The 15,543-nt window shown below is 47.7% G+C and overlaps 1 protein-coding gene across 1 annotated transcript in view; it reads left to right on the forward strand.

The window, feature by feature from the left end:
- Window positions 1-15,543, forward strand: part of PNPLA7 (patatin like phospholipase domain containing 7) — a 2,530,065-nt gene that overhangs the window by 355,888 nt on the left and 2,158,634 nt on the right. Inside the window, exon 5 of the mRNA XM_030206608.1 lies at window positions 4,147-4,234. Coding sequence (XP_030062468.1) covers window positions 4,147-4,234 — 88 coding nt within the window. The remainder of the gene's footprint in view (window positions 1-4,146; window positions 4,235-15,543) is intronic.

The following is a 15,543-nucleotide window of genomic DNA, read 5'->3' on the forward strand; positions in this document are numbered from 1 at the left end:
TGCTTCAATAGCTTTTTTTCTCTTCTCTAGTTATATTGTAATATGGGTTTCTTTTCATTTTTTTCCAAGGTGTCTACATCTTTAAGGACCATTCTTTCAAAGGCTTGAATCATTGGATTCATTTGAGTTGGAGGCACCCACATACTATTTTTTTCTAATAACTGAATTCTCTGTAGTAGATGTTTTTGTATTTGAAAAAATTCTAAAATGCGTAATTTTCTAGTTAATTTGAACAGATCTACTCGTGTGTTTAAGGCATTATAGTGTGGTGTCGGTATAAATGATAGACCTTTGTTCAAAATGGACAGCTCACTTTGACTTAGATTCCTTTTGGACAAATTAATGACATTCTGTGGTTTATGGTACCCTCCTATCAGTGATTTGGTCAGATGTATTTCAGTATCTGATACAGACATGTCTGTATTATTTGTACATCCTGAAAAGGCTACCGAGTTAAAACCATTGGCATACATTACTTCCAATAGTCTTCTATTGGCCTTGTATGTTGAAACATATTCCTGTTGTTGGGTTGTCTGTTCAAGGATTGTCTGTTCATAGAATTTCCTCTTCATCTCCTTCCTCCCCTCCCCCTCCCTGTGTAATATGGTAAATGACCCCCCTGTTCTTTGTGTATTACTGGTTGATCCGTAACCGAGCCTTTCTTCCAAATCTTCCACAATTGAAAAACCTGCTCTGATAGATTCAGTCTGGTGGGTGTTGTGAATAAGGGAGCTGATGCGTCAAAGACCTCCTCATTATCGCTCCTTATTCTCTTAGATTTCCGCTCAGTGGTTGGACTCTGGTGTTCAATATTATTTCTCATTTTCTCATTATTAAAATTAAAATTCCTATTTCTGTTTTCATAATATCTAGGCTTGTTATTCTTCTGATGCCATGGATATACCTTACCATATCTATAGTCAAATTCATCTCTTTTATACTTATCATATTTACCACTTTTAACATCCTTCTTGAATCTTTCTAGCTGTAAATTAAAATCTTCAAATAGATCTTTAAAACATCAGTCATTCTCTTTCAAGACAACTAACTCGTTAGCAAGATCTGCCTTAATCTTCTCCGTTTTCTTATTAGCTGTCTGAATAATCAAGATCATTAAGTCCAGAGAACACTTGTTGAGAATTGCCTCCCATTTCAGTAAAAAATCAGCGTCTTCATTATACATCTTGGATTCTTTATTCACTCTTAGTCCTCTCGGGATCATTTTGTCTGGCAATACTCCAACAGGGTGAGAGAATGTAGTTCGGTACGCACTAGTCTCTTATTCAATTTAATGGCCTCTTCCCAATGGTTCATCTGATCAAGTTCATTTGAACTTTTCTCAAAGAAAGTTTCTTTGGGTAAAAGATCCTGTAAATCTGCATCAGTAAAGCTGATGATGTTACGCCATGGTGAATGGGACATCTTGCCTCTCAAATAGACCAAAAATAAAAGAAAAAGGCAACAGTCTACTTGCTAAAGTAGATACAGACTAAAAAAAAGCAGACTGATACAAATATAAAATAAATAAAAATATATAAAAATACTTTATTGAAACAAAACCCAGAGGTAAAAGTAAAAACAATACCCGACGTGGCCATGTTTCGCCCTCAGGCTGCATCAGGGGTAAAACTACAAAATAAAAATATAGATATGAAGTCATCATGTTTACTCATCATGTACATATATAACACATGTGTACGCTATACTATACATTTAATTTGTATGCTTTCAGTAACATTATATCCACCTCTCCTTATATATGTTTTGATTTTTTACTTTTGTTCTTAATTTTCCTGTTTCAGTATATCTAAATGTACTAATTTTATTACAGTATTAATTATTTTGATATCTAATTTTATTCTATTGTCATTTGATTATAAGTGATATTATGGATGTTTAGAATATGCTTTTATTTTTGTGATATATATATACATGCTGTGTAAACATGATGACTTCATATCTATGTTTTTATTTTGTAGTTTTACCCCTGATGCAGCCTGAGGGCGAAATGTGGCCATGTCGGGTATTGTTTTTACTTTTACCTCTGGGTTTTGTTTCAATAAAGTATTTTTTTTAAATATTTTTATTTATTTTAATCAGTCTGCTTTTTTTTTTAGTCTGTACCCATATGTACTAAGGCAGCCGGCTCCTCCCCAGCATTGTCTTAAGTTCCTGTCTAGGTGACGCGTGAGGCCCACCACCTTCACACCAGGCAGGAAAGTCACCAGGTGATCCTCGTGTCCACCAGCCACCCAGCTATCTATCTGCCTAATGATCGAATCACCAACTAGAGCAGCCATCCTAACCCATCCCTCCTGGGCAGAATTTCTTGGAAACATATCCTCGGTGCGAGAGGATAGTACATCCCCTGGTGGGCAGGTCCTGGCTACAGGAGTACTTCCTACTTCACCAGGGTGATGCTCTCCTTCTAGGAGACATCCCTCCTCCAATGCAGCACTAGGTCCTGCAGTTCCTGCTAGAGGCTATCAATTAATGCTGTGCTATAAATTTGAAGTTTTAAAACTAGGGGGAAAAGAGTATGATAACGTTTGCTTTTTTATATTTTTATTCTGCTTATCACTAACCTACATTTCCTCCTTTAAACTCCAATCTTTAAGTTCCCAATGCACAAGGCAAAATGTTCACTCTCAGAGCTTCTCAGAACTTCTTGTAAATAGTGTGCATTGTAAAGGTTTGGGTGATGCTTTTCCAGCATCTTCATTCCTTTGTACGTAGCTGCTCTCTTTCTGAATACATGTGTTCTGTTCATAAAGCTCTTCAAAACTAGAAGTTTCTCTTGCTTTGCTGCCTTCCGGTTTTCTGACATCCCTTCTGGTCTTGCCCCTTTCCCCACATTTCTTCTCTTTGATGCAGCAAAAGGTTTTGGTGCCTTTTGTGATACAGAACCTACGTTTCCAAATTTATTCACCATTTGATATATCGCCAATTGTTAGAATCATCGAGGCAGTTTACAATTTGCAAAAAAAACAGAAAAGTAGGAAAGGAACTACAACAAAATTAAGTCATTGAGCACAGCATGCACACAGACGGCATGAATTCTGCATCTAGAGCTGGGCAGTAACATACATATGGGTCAAGCATTAAAGGTTCCAGAGAAAGATGTGTTTTTACACCTGATTTAAATCAAGAATGGGAAGGTTCTGCCCAGATGCTCAGTGGTGGATTGCTTCATAAATAGGGGGGACCATGTAGTTGCAAGGCTGATCTGGTGGAAGGAGGGCACCGTCAAGAAAGAATGTTGTGATGAATGAAGTGATTGAGTCGGAATGTATGGTATGAGCAATGGAAATAGAAACAAGGGCAACCCTGAGTGCTGTATCTTGTGGGCAAGAATCAAGATGTGTCTGTGCTTTCAATTACCATAATCTTCCTTGACTTGATTTATAGTTTGTCGAATTGTACTTTGTCCCACTCCTGTTGCTGTCTATAATTGTGCCATACACATGTTCCTAAGCCTTTCTTGCTGTGGGTGTTTAACCTACTCAATTTCTTGTCCATTTACACTGATGTCTTGTCAAGTAAGACTGAGCTGAAATGTCTTGTAATAGTGTTGATGCATTCAAGCCTGTGCTCCCTCTATCTTTCTGCTCTTGTTCCTTGTTTCATTCATGTTCATTCCCCCTTTTGATTGAGATGAGCTTCTTCCTATTGTCCTTTCCTCATGGGGAAAGAAGGCTAGAATGATCCTTTATTTTAATCTCTCTTCTCCTGTGGTTGGTGCAGACTTTCAGTATGCATTCAAGACCGCCTGGTTCTTCAGTTGTATACATTCCTGTGGATTATTTTCAGACCTGCCTATCCTGATGCTTAGTTTGTCATTATCTGATTCTTTTCTTTTCTTGCTTACCATGAAACACTGCTGTTGTGATTTGTTTTTGAAAGATGCTTTGATAAGGGCACCTTATAAATGCTAAAAGTAAAGAAATCTTCCCTTAGGTACTGTATTGTACTGTAATGTACCTGGCTTTCTCAATGGAGCATCTTATTTGTATCTTGGCTCCAGAGTGAGAACATCATGTATTATAGACGTTCTACAAGCAGTCTGTTTTTGTCACCTTCACTTCACCTTTTACAGTTAATGTATTATTTCTTTCTTTCCTTCTTTCTTTTTCTTTTGAACAAAAGTTGACAGGTGTTATGATTGGAGCGGTAGTGGCACTGTGTCTTATTGGGCTTGCTGTATTCATCATTTACCGAAGAGTGAGACAATACAGTAAGTATTTGTTTGCAGTGTTAGTTTCAAAGGTGCTATAATGTATGATGATTGTTTACTATCATTTTCAGAGTTGTCAAAAATGATATTCCTAGTGCTGAATTTTGAATTTAAGCATTGGTGTTGAATTCCTACAAAACCAATGACCACTTGATCAAAACTGTTGTCCTTACCATTCTCCGAGGACAAGCAAGCTGCTTGTTCTCATGACTGGGTTGACGTCCACGGCAGCCCCTCCAACCGGAGCAAAAATCTCGTAGAAGGTCCCGCACGCAGGGCACGCCCACCGCGCATGCACGGCCGTCTTCCCGCCCGTGCGCGACCGTTCCCGCTCAGTTTTTTGCTTTCCGCGCTGGAGAGAGACGTGTCTTAGTCCCTCTCCTTGTCAGCCCCGGAAAACCGGTTTGCGGCCTAGTCCGTGCTTTATTTTCTTGTTGTTGCGCGTTCGCGCCCTTTCGTAAAAAAAAAAAGAAGTTTCCCCTCGTTGTTGTTTAGTCGCGGGGTCGCCTCGTCATGTCCTTGTGGCCACGCGGTCGTTTCTTTTTTTCTGGTGTGCTTCTCACTGCCACCATCAACGATTTTGATTTCGCCGACGCAATTTTTCCGTCGATGTCCTCGAAGGTCCCGAGCGGATTTAAAAAGTGTGGTCGGTACGGCTGGCAGATCTCGCAGACTGGTACGCTTGGTGCCTCCAGTGCCTCGGCCCGGAGCATAATTCCAAGGCGTGCACCTTGTGTCTCGGCTTACGGAAGCGGACGCAGATGGCGAGGGAAGTTCTTCGAGACCGTCTTTTTGGAACTTGCGCCGGCCCTTCGACGTCAACCTCGAAGGCATCGGTGTCGACGGCCGGGTCTTCGGTACCGGTACCGATGACGTCGTCGGCGCCAACTATGGCATCGACCCCAGGAGCACAGGTTCCCTTGGCCCGACGACCTGCCAGCGACGGCGGTGGTGAGCGGCCACATGGGCAATCCGCCCCGGCCACTCCCGCTGCTCACATCCATCGGGACCGAACCCTGTTGGATCCGATACCTCGAGGCCGTGGAGACTCCACCTCCTCCTCGTCTATGCCGCGGAGCGCCAATGACAGGCATCGGAAAAAAGCTGCCAAGAAACACCGTCATCGGTCATCCACGGCACAAGGGACAGGCAGCGCCGGGATGTCGAGAGAAGACTCGACCCCCCAGGAAGCGGCAGTGCCAGGAGGAGCGCTCCCCCTCTGTCGAAGAGGTGTCGATGCGCAGGTCGTTGGGCACCTCTGTACCGTCTCCTGGACCCGGGCAGCTTCCAGCACCAACGCCCACACTGGCTCCCCTGCCTTTCCCGACAGCGGGCCTAGACGATTGCCTCCGAGCCATCCTTCCGGGGATCCTGGAAGGGCTGATGCGCCAGGCCCTGACGGCACCAAGGGTGCTTGCGCCCTTGGTGCCGTTGATGGAGGCGCCGGTGGGCTCTGGTCCGGTGATGAGGTCTTCGACGGCACCGGTGTCGATTGCCACTCAGGTGGAATCCCCGTTGACGTCGATGGAGGGAGCTTCGTCCCCGCCGGCGTGGGAGTCCACCTCTCGATGCCATCATCGAGGACGTGGTTCCTCGCAGTCGAGACGGGCCCGGTTGCGGTCTGAGCTGAGAGAGCTCATGTCTGACACCGAGGAGGAGGCCTCGTGGGGGGAGGAGAAGGACCCCAGCTATTTCTCCTCCGAGGAGTCTGTGGGCCTTCCCTCCGACCCCACACCTTCACCGGAGAGGAAGCTCTCGCCTCCTGAGAGCCTCTCCTTTGCCTCTTTTGTTCGGGACATGTCTATCAGCATTCCCTTCCCAGTGGTTACTGTGGATGAGCTGAGGGCGGAGATGCTCGAAGTCCTCGACTATCCATCACCACCTACAGAGTCTTCCATGGTACCGTTGCACAATGTCCTGAAGGAGACACTGCTTCAGAACTGGTTGAAGCCATTATCTAATCCCACCATTCCCAAGAAAGCGGAGTCCCAATACAGAATCCACTCAGACCCGGAGTTGATGCGGCCTCAATTGCCTCATGACTCTGCGGTCGTGGACTTTGCTCTCAAGAGAGCACGGAGTTCGAGGGATACCGCCTCGGCACCCCCTGAGCGGGAGTCTCGCACTCTGGACTCGTTTGGGAGGAAGGCCTACCAATCTTCCATGCTTGTGACCAGAATACAATCATACCAGCTCTACACGAGCATCCACATGCGGAACAATGTGCGGCAACTGGCGGACCTGGTTGACAAGCTCCCCCCGGAGCATTCAAGACCATTTCAGGAGGTGGTCAGGCAGCTGAAGGCGTGCAGAAAATTCCTGTCCAGGGTATCTATGACACTTGTGATATGGCATCCAGAGCTGCGGCCCAAGGTATAGTGATGCGCAGACTCTCCTGGCTGCGTGCCTCTGACCTGGACAACCGCACCCAGCAGCGGCTGGCGGATGTCCCTTGCCGGGGGGATAACATTTTTGGTGAGAAGGTCGAGCAGTTGGTGGACCAACTACACCAGCGGGAAACAGCTCTCGACAAGCTCTCCCACCGGGCGCCTTCAGCATCCACCTCCGCAGGTGGATGTTTTTCCCGGACCCGGCAGGCTGCACCCTACGCCTACAACAAGTGTAGGTACACCCAGCCAGCCTGAAGGCCTCCTCAGGTTCAGGGACAGTCCCAGCACGCTCGTTCCCGTCAACAGCGTGCGCCTAAGCAGCCCCCTGCGCCTCCACAGCAAAAGCAGGGGACGAGCTTTTGACTGGATCCATGGGAACATAGCCGCCATCAAAGTAGCCATGCCGGACGGCCTGCCGGTCGGGGGGAGGTTGAAAGTTTTTCACCAAAGGTGGCCTCTTGTAACCTCCGACCAGTGGGTTCTTCAAATAGTGCGGTGCGGATACACCCTGAATTTGGTCTCCACCCCACCAAATTGTCCACCGGGAGCTCAATTCTTCAGCTCCCATCACAAGCAGGTACTTGCAGAGGAACTCTCCGCCCTTCACAGCGCCAATGCGGTCCAGCCCGTACCACCCGGGCAGGAAGGGCAGGGATTCTATTCCAGGTACTTCCTTGTGGAAAAGAAAACAGGGGGGATGCGCCCCATCCTAGACCTGAGAGGCCTGAACAAGTATCTGGTGCAGGAAAAGTTCAGGATGCATTCCTTGGGCACCCTTCTACCCATGATTCAGAAAGACGATTGGCTATGTTCCCTGGATTTAAAGGACGCTTACACTCACATCCCGATACTGCCAGTTCACAGACAGTATCTCCGATTCCGTCTGGGAACACGTCGCTTTCAGTATTGTATGCTGCCCTTTGGGCTCGCCTCTGCAAGTGTCTCGTGGTGGTTGCGGCGTATCTACGCAAGCTGAGGGTGCACGTGTTCCCGTATCTCGACGATTGACTTGTAAAGAGCTCCTCAGAGGCAGGAGTTCTTCGGTCCATGCAGTGCACTATTCAACTTCTGGAGCTGCTGGGGTTTATGATAAATTACCCGAAGTCCCATCTCCAGCCAGTCAATCTCTGGAATTCATAGGAGCTCTGCTGAATTCTCAGACGGCTCAGGCCTATCTTCCCGAGGCGAGAGCTCAGAATCTCCTGTCCCTCGCTTCCCAGACCAGAGCGTCTCAGCAGATCACAGCTCGGCAGATATTGAGACTCCTGGGCCATATGACCTCTACAGTCCATGTGACTCCCATGGCTCGTCTTCACATGAGATCTGCTCAATGGACCCTAGCTTCCCAGTGTTGCCGTCACCAGGAATCTAGAAGATGTCATCCGCCTGTCCATCAGTTGCCGCAATTCGCTGCGCTGGTGGACAATTCAGACCAATTTGACCCTGGGACGCCCATTCCAAATTCCGCAGCCCACAAAAGTGCTGACGACGGATGCATCTCGCCTGGGGTGGGGAGCTCATGTCAATGGGTTCCACACCCAGGGGGTGTGGTCCCCCCAGGAACAAGATTTTCAGATCAACCTCCTGGAGCTCCGAGCAGTCTGGAACACACTGAAGGCCTTCAGGGATCGGCTGTCCTACCAAATTATCCAAATTCGGACAGACAATCAGGTTGCAATGTATTACATCAACAAGCAGGGGGGACACCGGATCTCGCCCTCTGTGTCAGGAAGCCGTCAGGATGTGGCGTTGGGCACGCCAGTTTGGTATGCTTCTCCAAGCCACATACCTGGCAGGCGTAAACAACAGTCTGGCCGACAGGCTGAGCAGATTCATGCAACCGCACGAGTGGTCGCTCCATTCCAGAGTGGTACGCAAGATCTTCCAAGAGTGGGGCACTTCGTCGGTGGACCTTTTCGCCTCCCAGACCAATCACAAGCTGCTTCAGTTCTGTTCCAGACTTCAGGCACACGGCAGACTGGTGTCAGATGCCTTTCTCCTCCATTGGGGGAACGGTCTCCTGTATGCATATCCTCCCATACCTTTGGTGGGGAAGACCTTACTAAAGCTAAAGCAAGACCACGGCACCATGATTCTGATCGCGCCCTTTTGGCCCCGTCAGATCTGGTTCCCTCTTCTTCTGAAGTTGTCCTCTGAAGAACCGTGGAGATTGGAGTGTTTTCCAACTCTCATTTCGCAGAACGACGGAGCGCTTCTGCACCCCAACCTTCAGTCTCTGGCTCTCACGGCCTGGATGTTGAGGGCGTAGATTTTGCTTCATTGGGTCTGTCTGAGGGAGTCTCCCGTGTCTTGCTTGCCTCTAGAAAGGATTCCACTAAAAAGAGTTACCTTTTCAAGTGGAGGAGGTTTGTCGTTTGGTGTGAGAGCAAGGCCCTAGAACCTCGTTCTTGTCCTGCACACAATCTTATTGAATACCTTCTACACTTATCAGAGTCTGATCTCAAGACCAACTCAGTAAGGAATCACCTTAGTGCAATTAGTGCTTACCATTATCGTGTAGAGGGTAAAGCCATCTCTGGAGAGCCTTTAGTCGTTCAATCCATGAGAGGCTTGCTTTTGTGAAAGCCCGCTGTCAAGCCTCCTGGGATCTCAACGTCGTCCTCACCCAGCTGATGAAACCTCCTTTTGAGCCACTGGATTCCTGCCATCTGAAGTACTTGACCTGGAAGGTCATTAACTTGGTGGCAGTTACTTCAGCTCGTAGAGTCAGTGAGCTTCAAGCCCTGGTAGCCCATACTCCGTATACTAAATTTCATCATAACAGAGTAGTCCTCCGCACTCACCCTAAGTTCCTGCCAAAGGTGGTGTCGGAGTTCCATCTTAACCAGTCAATCGTCTTGCCAACATTCTTTCCCAGACCACATACCCACCCTGCTGATCGTCAGTTGCACACATTGGACTGCAAGCGAGCGTTGGCCTTCTATCTGGAGCGGACATAGCCCCTCAGACAGTCCGCCCAATTGTTTGTTTCTTTTGACCCCAATAGGAAGGGGCTCGCTGTCAGGAAACGCACCATCTCCAATTGGCTAGCAGATTGCATTTCCTTCACTTACGCCCAGGGTGGGCTGGCTCTTGAGGGTCATGTCACGGCTCATAGTGTTAGAGCCATGGCAGCGTCGGTGGCCCACTTGAAGTCAGCCACTATTGAAGAGATTTGCAAGGCTGCAACGTGGTCATCGGTCCACACATTCACATCACATTACTGCCTCCAGCAGGATACCCGACGCGACAGTCGGTTCGGGCAGTCGGTGCTGCAGAATCTGTTTGGGGTTTGAATCCAACTCCACCCTCCTGGACCCGATTTTATTCTGTTCAGGCTGCACTCTCAGTTAGTTGTTCTTTGTAAGTCAATTTCTGTTATGCCCTCACCATTGCGAAGTTCAATTTACCTGGGTTCTTGTTTTGAGTGAGCCTGAGAGCTAGGTATACCTTGTCCTCGGAGAAAGCGAATGATACATACCTGTAGCAGGTGTTCTCCGAGGACAGCAGGCTGATTGTTCTCACCTACCCTCCCTCCTCCCCTTTGGAGTTGCGTTTTTTCCTCATTCCTTTGCTTGTCATTCAACTGAGCGGGAACTGTCGTGCACGGGCGGGAAGACGGCTGCGCATGCGCGGTGGGCGTGCCCTGCGTTCGGGACCTCCCGCGAGATTTTTGCTCCGGTTGGAGGGGCTGCTGTGGACGTCAACCCAGTCGTGAGATCAATCAGCCTGCTGTCCTCGGAGAACACCTGCTACAGGTATGTATCATTCGCTATTTTGGCCACTGACTTCTTCATTGGAAAAAATTCCAAAGTGGTTTTGGCAGCCAATGTTCTGAGTTTGCGAAGGTATTCTCTGGTATACACCAATATGCTGAAAATCCTTTGTCCTACAAAAGCTGTACAAAGTAACTACTAAGTAAAATGTAGAAATTATCACTTTAATTTTTGCGATGAACTCAATCTATTTAATTACACATCGAATTCAAAACATATTCATATAAGAGAAAAAGGTAATGGGCTCATACTTATTCGTATGGTGCTGGTATTGTAAACTTCAACTAAGTACACTGGGGATATATGTGGTATATAAGGTTTCTCCAAATATATACTATATGATGTTAAAATGGTGCACCCTGGAGAGGGGCATCTGGGGGTGGAAGGGAGATCCCTAATATGGGAGGAGGATAAGATTAAATATTTGGGGATATATTTACCGCAGGATTTGACACAACTGTATATTGCTAATGTGACCCCAATATTGAATCAGACGTGCTTACAGCTGCGATTGTGGCAGGACTATCCGCTCACCTTAATGGGTAGAATTGCCCTGTACAATATGGTGATTGTGCCACGATGGACTTCTACCGCTCTTCCTCCAATCTGAGGATGAGCGGAAGCTGAACAAGCACTTGCAGACTTTTCTGTGGAAAGGGAGGAGGGCCCGTTTGCGAATTACCACACTTCAGATACCGGTGGAATACGGAGGCCTGGGACTCCTGAGCATCCGATACCTCACCATAGCATGTGGGATGCGACATATTACAGATTGGTATCGAGCCACCTCAGACTTTTCTGCTACTGAGATAAAGATGGCACTAACAAAGGAAATTCATTTCAGCTGTCTACATCATACGGGAGGAGGCCGGATACCACCAATACTTAATGAGACCCATATACTCCCAACCGCAAAGGCGGTGTGGGCCTGGATTTGTAGACTACATCGTTTCTCAGCAAGGGTCACCCCGTTTATAGCTATATGTGATAACCCAGGTTTTCCCCCTGGGCAGCTGTATAGTGCATTCCGTCGATGGCACAGAAATGGACTGACCTACATCTCACAGGTACTGACTGAAGAAGGCCCCATTCAACCTTTTGAATGCCTTAAAACCAGCTTTCCCTGCTTGCAGGCGAACTTTTTTCATTACGTCCAAATGAAACATTACGTAACATCGCTGCCATGGACAGAGCTGACAGAGGATGTACAGGAGGAGATATCCTCAGCGTTCTCTTTGCAATCACAGAATAAAGTCACTTTAAGAATGCACCACAGACATATTAGAGATACTGTGTCAGAACTAGATTACAGCAAGTTAGCACAAGCCTGGAGTTTGGATCTAGGAACCGACATCTCGAGTCCAGAGCTTAAAGCGTACATATTGTCACTCCGTGGTCCAGTTAAAATGATGGCACACTGGGAGTTGAACTACAAGTTTGCCCTGCGTCTCTACATCTCACCAAGGCGAGCTTTTCATATGGGAGCATCCCCTGATGGGTCATGTCCCAAGTGCGGAACACAATGGGTCCTATTGGGTCATATGTTCTGGCAATTCCCCAACATAGTAACTTTTTGGAAGCACATATTAAAGCATGTTTCATTAATGTGGCACACAGCATGGAGATATGAATTACATTTGTTATTTGGCAACCCTAGACTGGTCGCTCCAACACCAGCGGGATATCGGGGTTTTGCACTCCGGGCGATCTCCATAGCAAAAAAGGCAATACTTTTGGAATGGATTACAAATAAAACTCTGACATTGCAACACTGGCGATGTCAGATGGTTTGCCTTATGAGATTTGAGAGGAGAGTGGTGGATACTGCAGCCAGCCTCAAGGAAGCGGATTTTTGTAAGATCTGGACACCGTTTTGGTTGACATTGCCCCCAGCAGCAAAAGGACCCATATTGAATATGTAAACAAGTAAATATTACCTAATAGGTACCTGGTAGCAATTTGGAATTCTAGGGAGGGTGGGAAGGGGGGGGGAGAAGGGCGTAATTTGGGTAGATGAACTGTGCAGTATAATACATTAAATAGATGTTGAGGTTAAGTTGGTAATGTTCATACTGGAAGAAGTTAAATACCAGTGGACGTTTCATTATATAGGTGTGTTTGAGGGTGTTATAACCTCAATAAAATTTCACATATAGTAAATACAAGGGTTAGTGATGGCAGCATATGGAATTTCTTCCATAATAACAGTGATTTAATGTATCTGTATTTTGCCATCAATAGTAAAGATTAAATAAAGTGGAGGCAATACTTTTAGGTGAAGGGCTATAAGAAACAAGGCCCTTGGTGGTATAATGTATTAAATGGCAATCAGCCTCCTGTAATAAGATGTTATGCACTTTCTAGATGACACCTGACTGTACACTTTGTTGCGCACATCCTTTGTACACTGTGTTAAGCATACTTACACACGCATGGTTGATGTTCAGCAAGATGGAAACACAGAATAAGTACAGGGTTAGAGTTGGTATGGGAGGAGGGGGGGATAGGAGTAGAGGAGAAAATGGAAAACTGTATGGCGATGTCAGCCAAATGGAGACATAATGTGCTTGTGGTTCTCTTGCAATTTTGTACTGGTTATGTTACCATCAATAAAAATGATTTACAAATAAAATAGAAACCTGTTACAGTTTAAATCACTAGAATTTGATGTGTAATATAAAGCAAAATAGTTACAGCTAAACAAAATTAATATTAAAATTAAAGTGAACAGTGCTCAGAACTGAGTTCGTGAATGAAGCTGTCAGGCAGCTAAATCACCAACCCTATCAGCATCATCGCACCGATAGCCCTCCCTTCCTACCTCTGTGTTGTATCATTTAAATTTCGTAACAGTTGTACTTAGCTTGAGCTGACGACGTGCAAATCGTATAGAATGCACTGAACAGCTGTGTGATGTCTCAGTTCTTTAAAGTGCTTCTTTTTTATTTTTCTTTTGCTATGCAATCATCATTGTGCTCTAAAGTGTCCATCTCTTTAAAAAATTCTTGCTCTCGCTCTCAAAACGTGGTCACATGTTTCGCCCTCTGGCTTCCTCAGGAGAACGAAATCTAGAAAATAAAAACTTAGTTCAACTGACTATGATGCTTAGTAATAATAAACATTTCAATAATTATATAACATAAAGACTTACTTGACGGAATGGCCGCCAGTGAGATACAGTTCACAGTCCCCGTCCAGGTCGGTAAAACGCCGACACATGCGCAATGGAGTTTATACATTGAATAAACCAATCAAAAGTGAATGACCGCCCACCAATTGATGGCCTTGTTGAGCCCTCTGGGAAATGTAGTCTGCCAGCTGTAAATATACTGCGCTTCTCTTCTGAGTAAATTGGATACAATGTTACCACCCCGTGCCAATCGAACACAAGCTAATACTACAAATTTTAGCTCTTTCTCACGGTGACCCTTCAGCTCCCAGTCGCTTACAAGCAGAGCCTCCTTCTTATGTGTACGTAAATTACTGAGATGTTTCCCAATTCTCTGCTTGATTTTCCTTTTTGTCTGTCCTATGTACCATAGTAAACATGGGCATTGGGTGCCATAAATAACCTGCGCAGTATCACAGTCTGTTCTATCTCGCAGATAAATCGTGCGCTTAGTGACCGGATGAGTGACGCATGGCATGACCCACGCATACCGGCAATAGATACAACCTTGGCATCTGAAATGTCCTCTGTCACTGGCTGGGATCATCCTATACTCCTTATGTTTAAGTAATTCACCCAGGTTGCGTAATCTTGTATACGCAAACCTTGGCATAATGGAAATGCCATATAACCGCATTATGGGCCAGTGGGTCTTGATAATGTTCTTAATTTGAGCTGTCCTTCTTCTCAAGATGGCCGACAGGTAAGGAGCCTCGTAACGGGCTCCTGAAGTTCTGAGGAGTTGGACCCACCTGGACCATCCTGGGCCATCCTCTGCCATCCTCTGCCGTACCGGACCGCACCGGAGCTGTGTGGGAACCAGGTTGTAGATCGCTGGACCGCGACGGCCTCATCGACCTCCGGCGCGAGTGACCGACCCGAGGCTGATCGCGTGGCCGCGTGGTCGCGACCTGTCCCTTGCCTTGCCGTCCGGCCGTCCCAGGACTCCCGCTGCCTCTCTCTGCCGGGGCCCAAACACCCGAGGGATCCCGAACTTCAGAGTCCCGCGTCGGCGTCTGCAGTGCACGCTGAGCCCGAGGTCCTGTGTGCCGCCGCTGTGCGCCCCGGCCGGAACAGCCCGAGCGCGCGTTGCAGATCGCAAGGCCTGGACGCAGTGCACAGGTTGAGACGCTTGCTGGCCGACCAGGGCGTTGGGGACGGCGGCCAAGTTCGCGCGGCCCTTGTGTGGACAGCGGAGGAGCGTCCATCGGTGACCACTGCTGTGTACCCAGTGGACCTACACTGCTGGCGATCCCCGTGATTCAGCAGGGCCAGTGCACAGAGCGGTGAGGTCAGGAACCACAGGGCGGCATCTGTCTGGGAGGCTGATTCCCTGAGCTGCTGCTGCACAGCCATCGCGATGCTCGACCCCAGCCAATTCTGCAACATGCCTCCACCCGATCCGGCTTCACCCTGCGTGTTCCAGTCCCCCTGATCCGGCTTCACCCTGCGTGTTCCAGTCCCCCTGATCCGGCTTCTCCCTGCGTGTCCCAGTCCGCCTGATCCGGCTTCTCCCTGCCTGCTCCAGTCTGCCTGATCCGGCTTCTTCCTACCTGTTCCAGTCCGCCTGATCCAACTTCTTCCTGCTTGCTCCATTCCGCCTGACGCAGCTTCTTCCTGCCTGCTCCAGTCCGCCTGAACCAGCTTCTTCCTGCCTGCTCCAGTCTGCTTGATCCAGCTTCTTCCTGCCTGCTCCAGCCCGCCTGATGCAGCCTCTTCCTGCCTGCTCCAGTCCGCCTGATGCAGCCTCTTCCTGCCTGCTCCAGTCCGCCTGATCCAGCTTCTTCCTGCTTGCTCCAGTCCGCCTGATGCAGCTTCCTCCTGCCTGCTCCAGTCCGCCAGGTACAGCTTCTTCCTGCCTGCTCCAGTCTGCTTGATCCAGCTTCTTCCTGCCTGCTCCAGCCCGCCTGATGCAGCCTCTTCCTGCCTGCTCCAGTCCGCCTGATCCAGCTTCTTCCTGCTTGCTCCAGTCCG

This window comes from Microcaecilia unicolor, chromosome 6, assembly GCF_901765095.1.
Source record: "Microcaecilia unicolor chromosome 6, aMicUni1.1, whole genome shotgun sequence".
Lineage (NCBI taxonomy): Eukaryota > Metazoa > Chordata > Amphibia > Gymnophiona > Siphonopidae > Microcaecilia > Microcaecilia unicolor.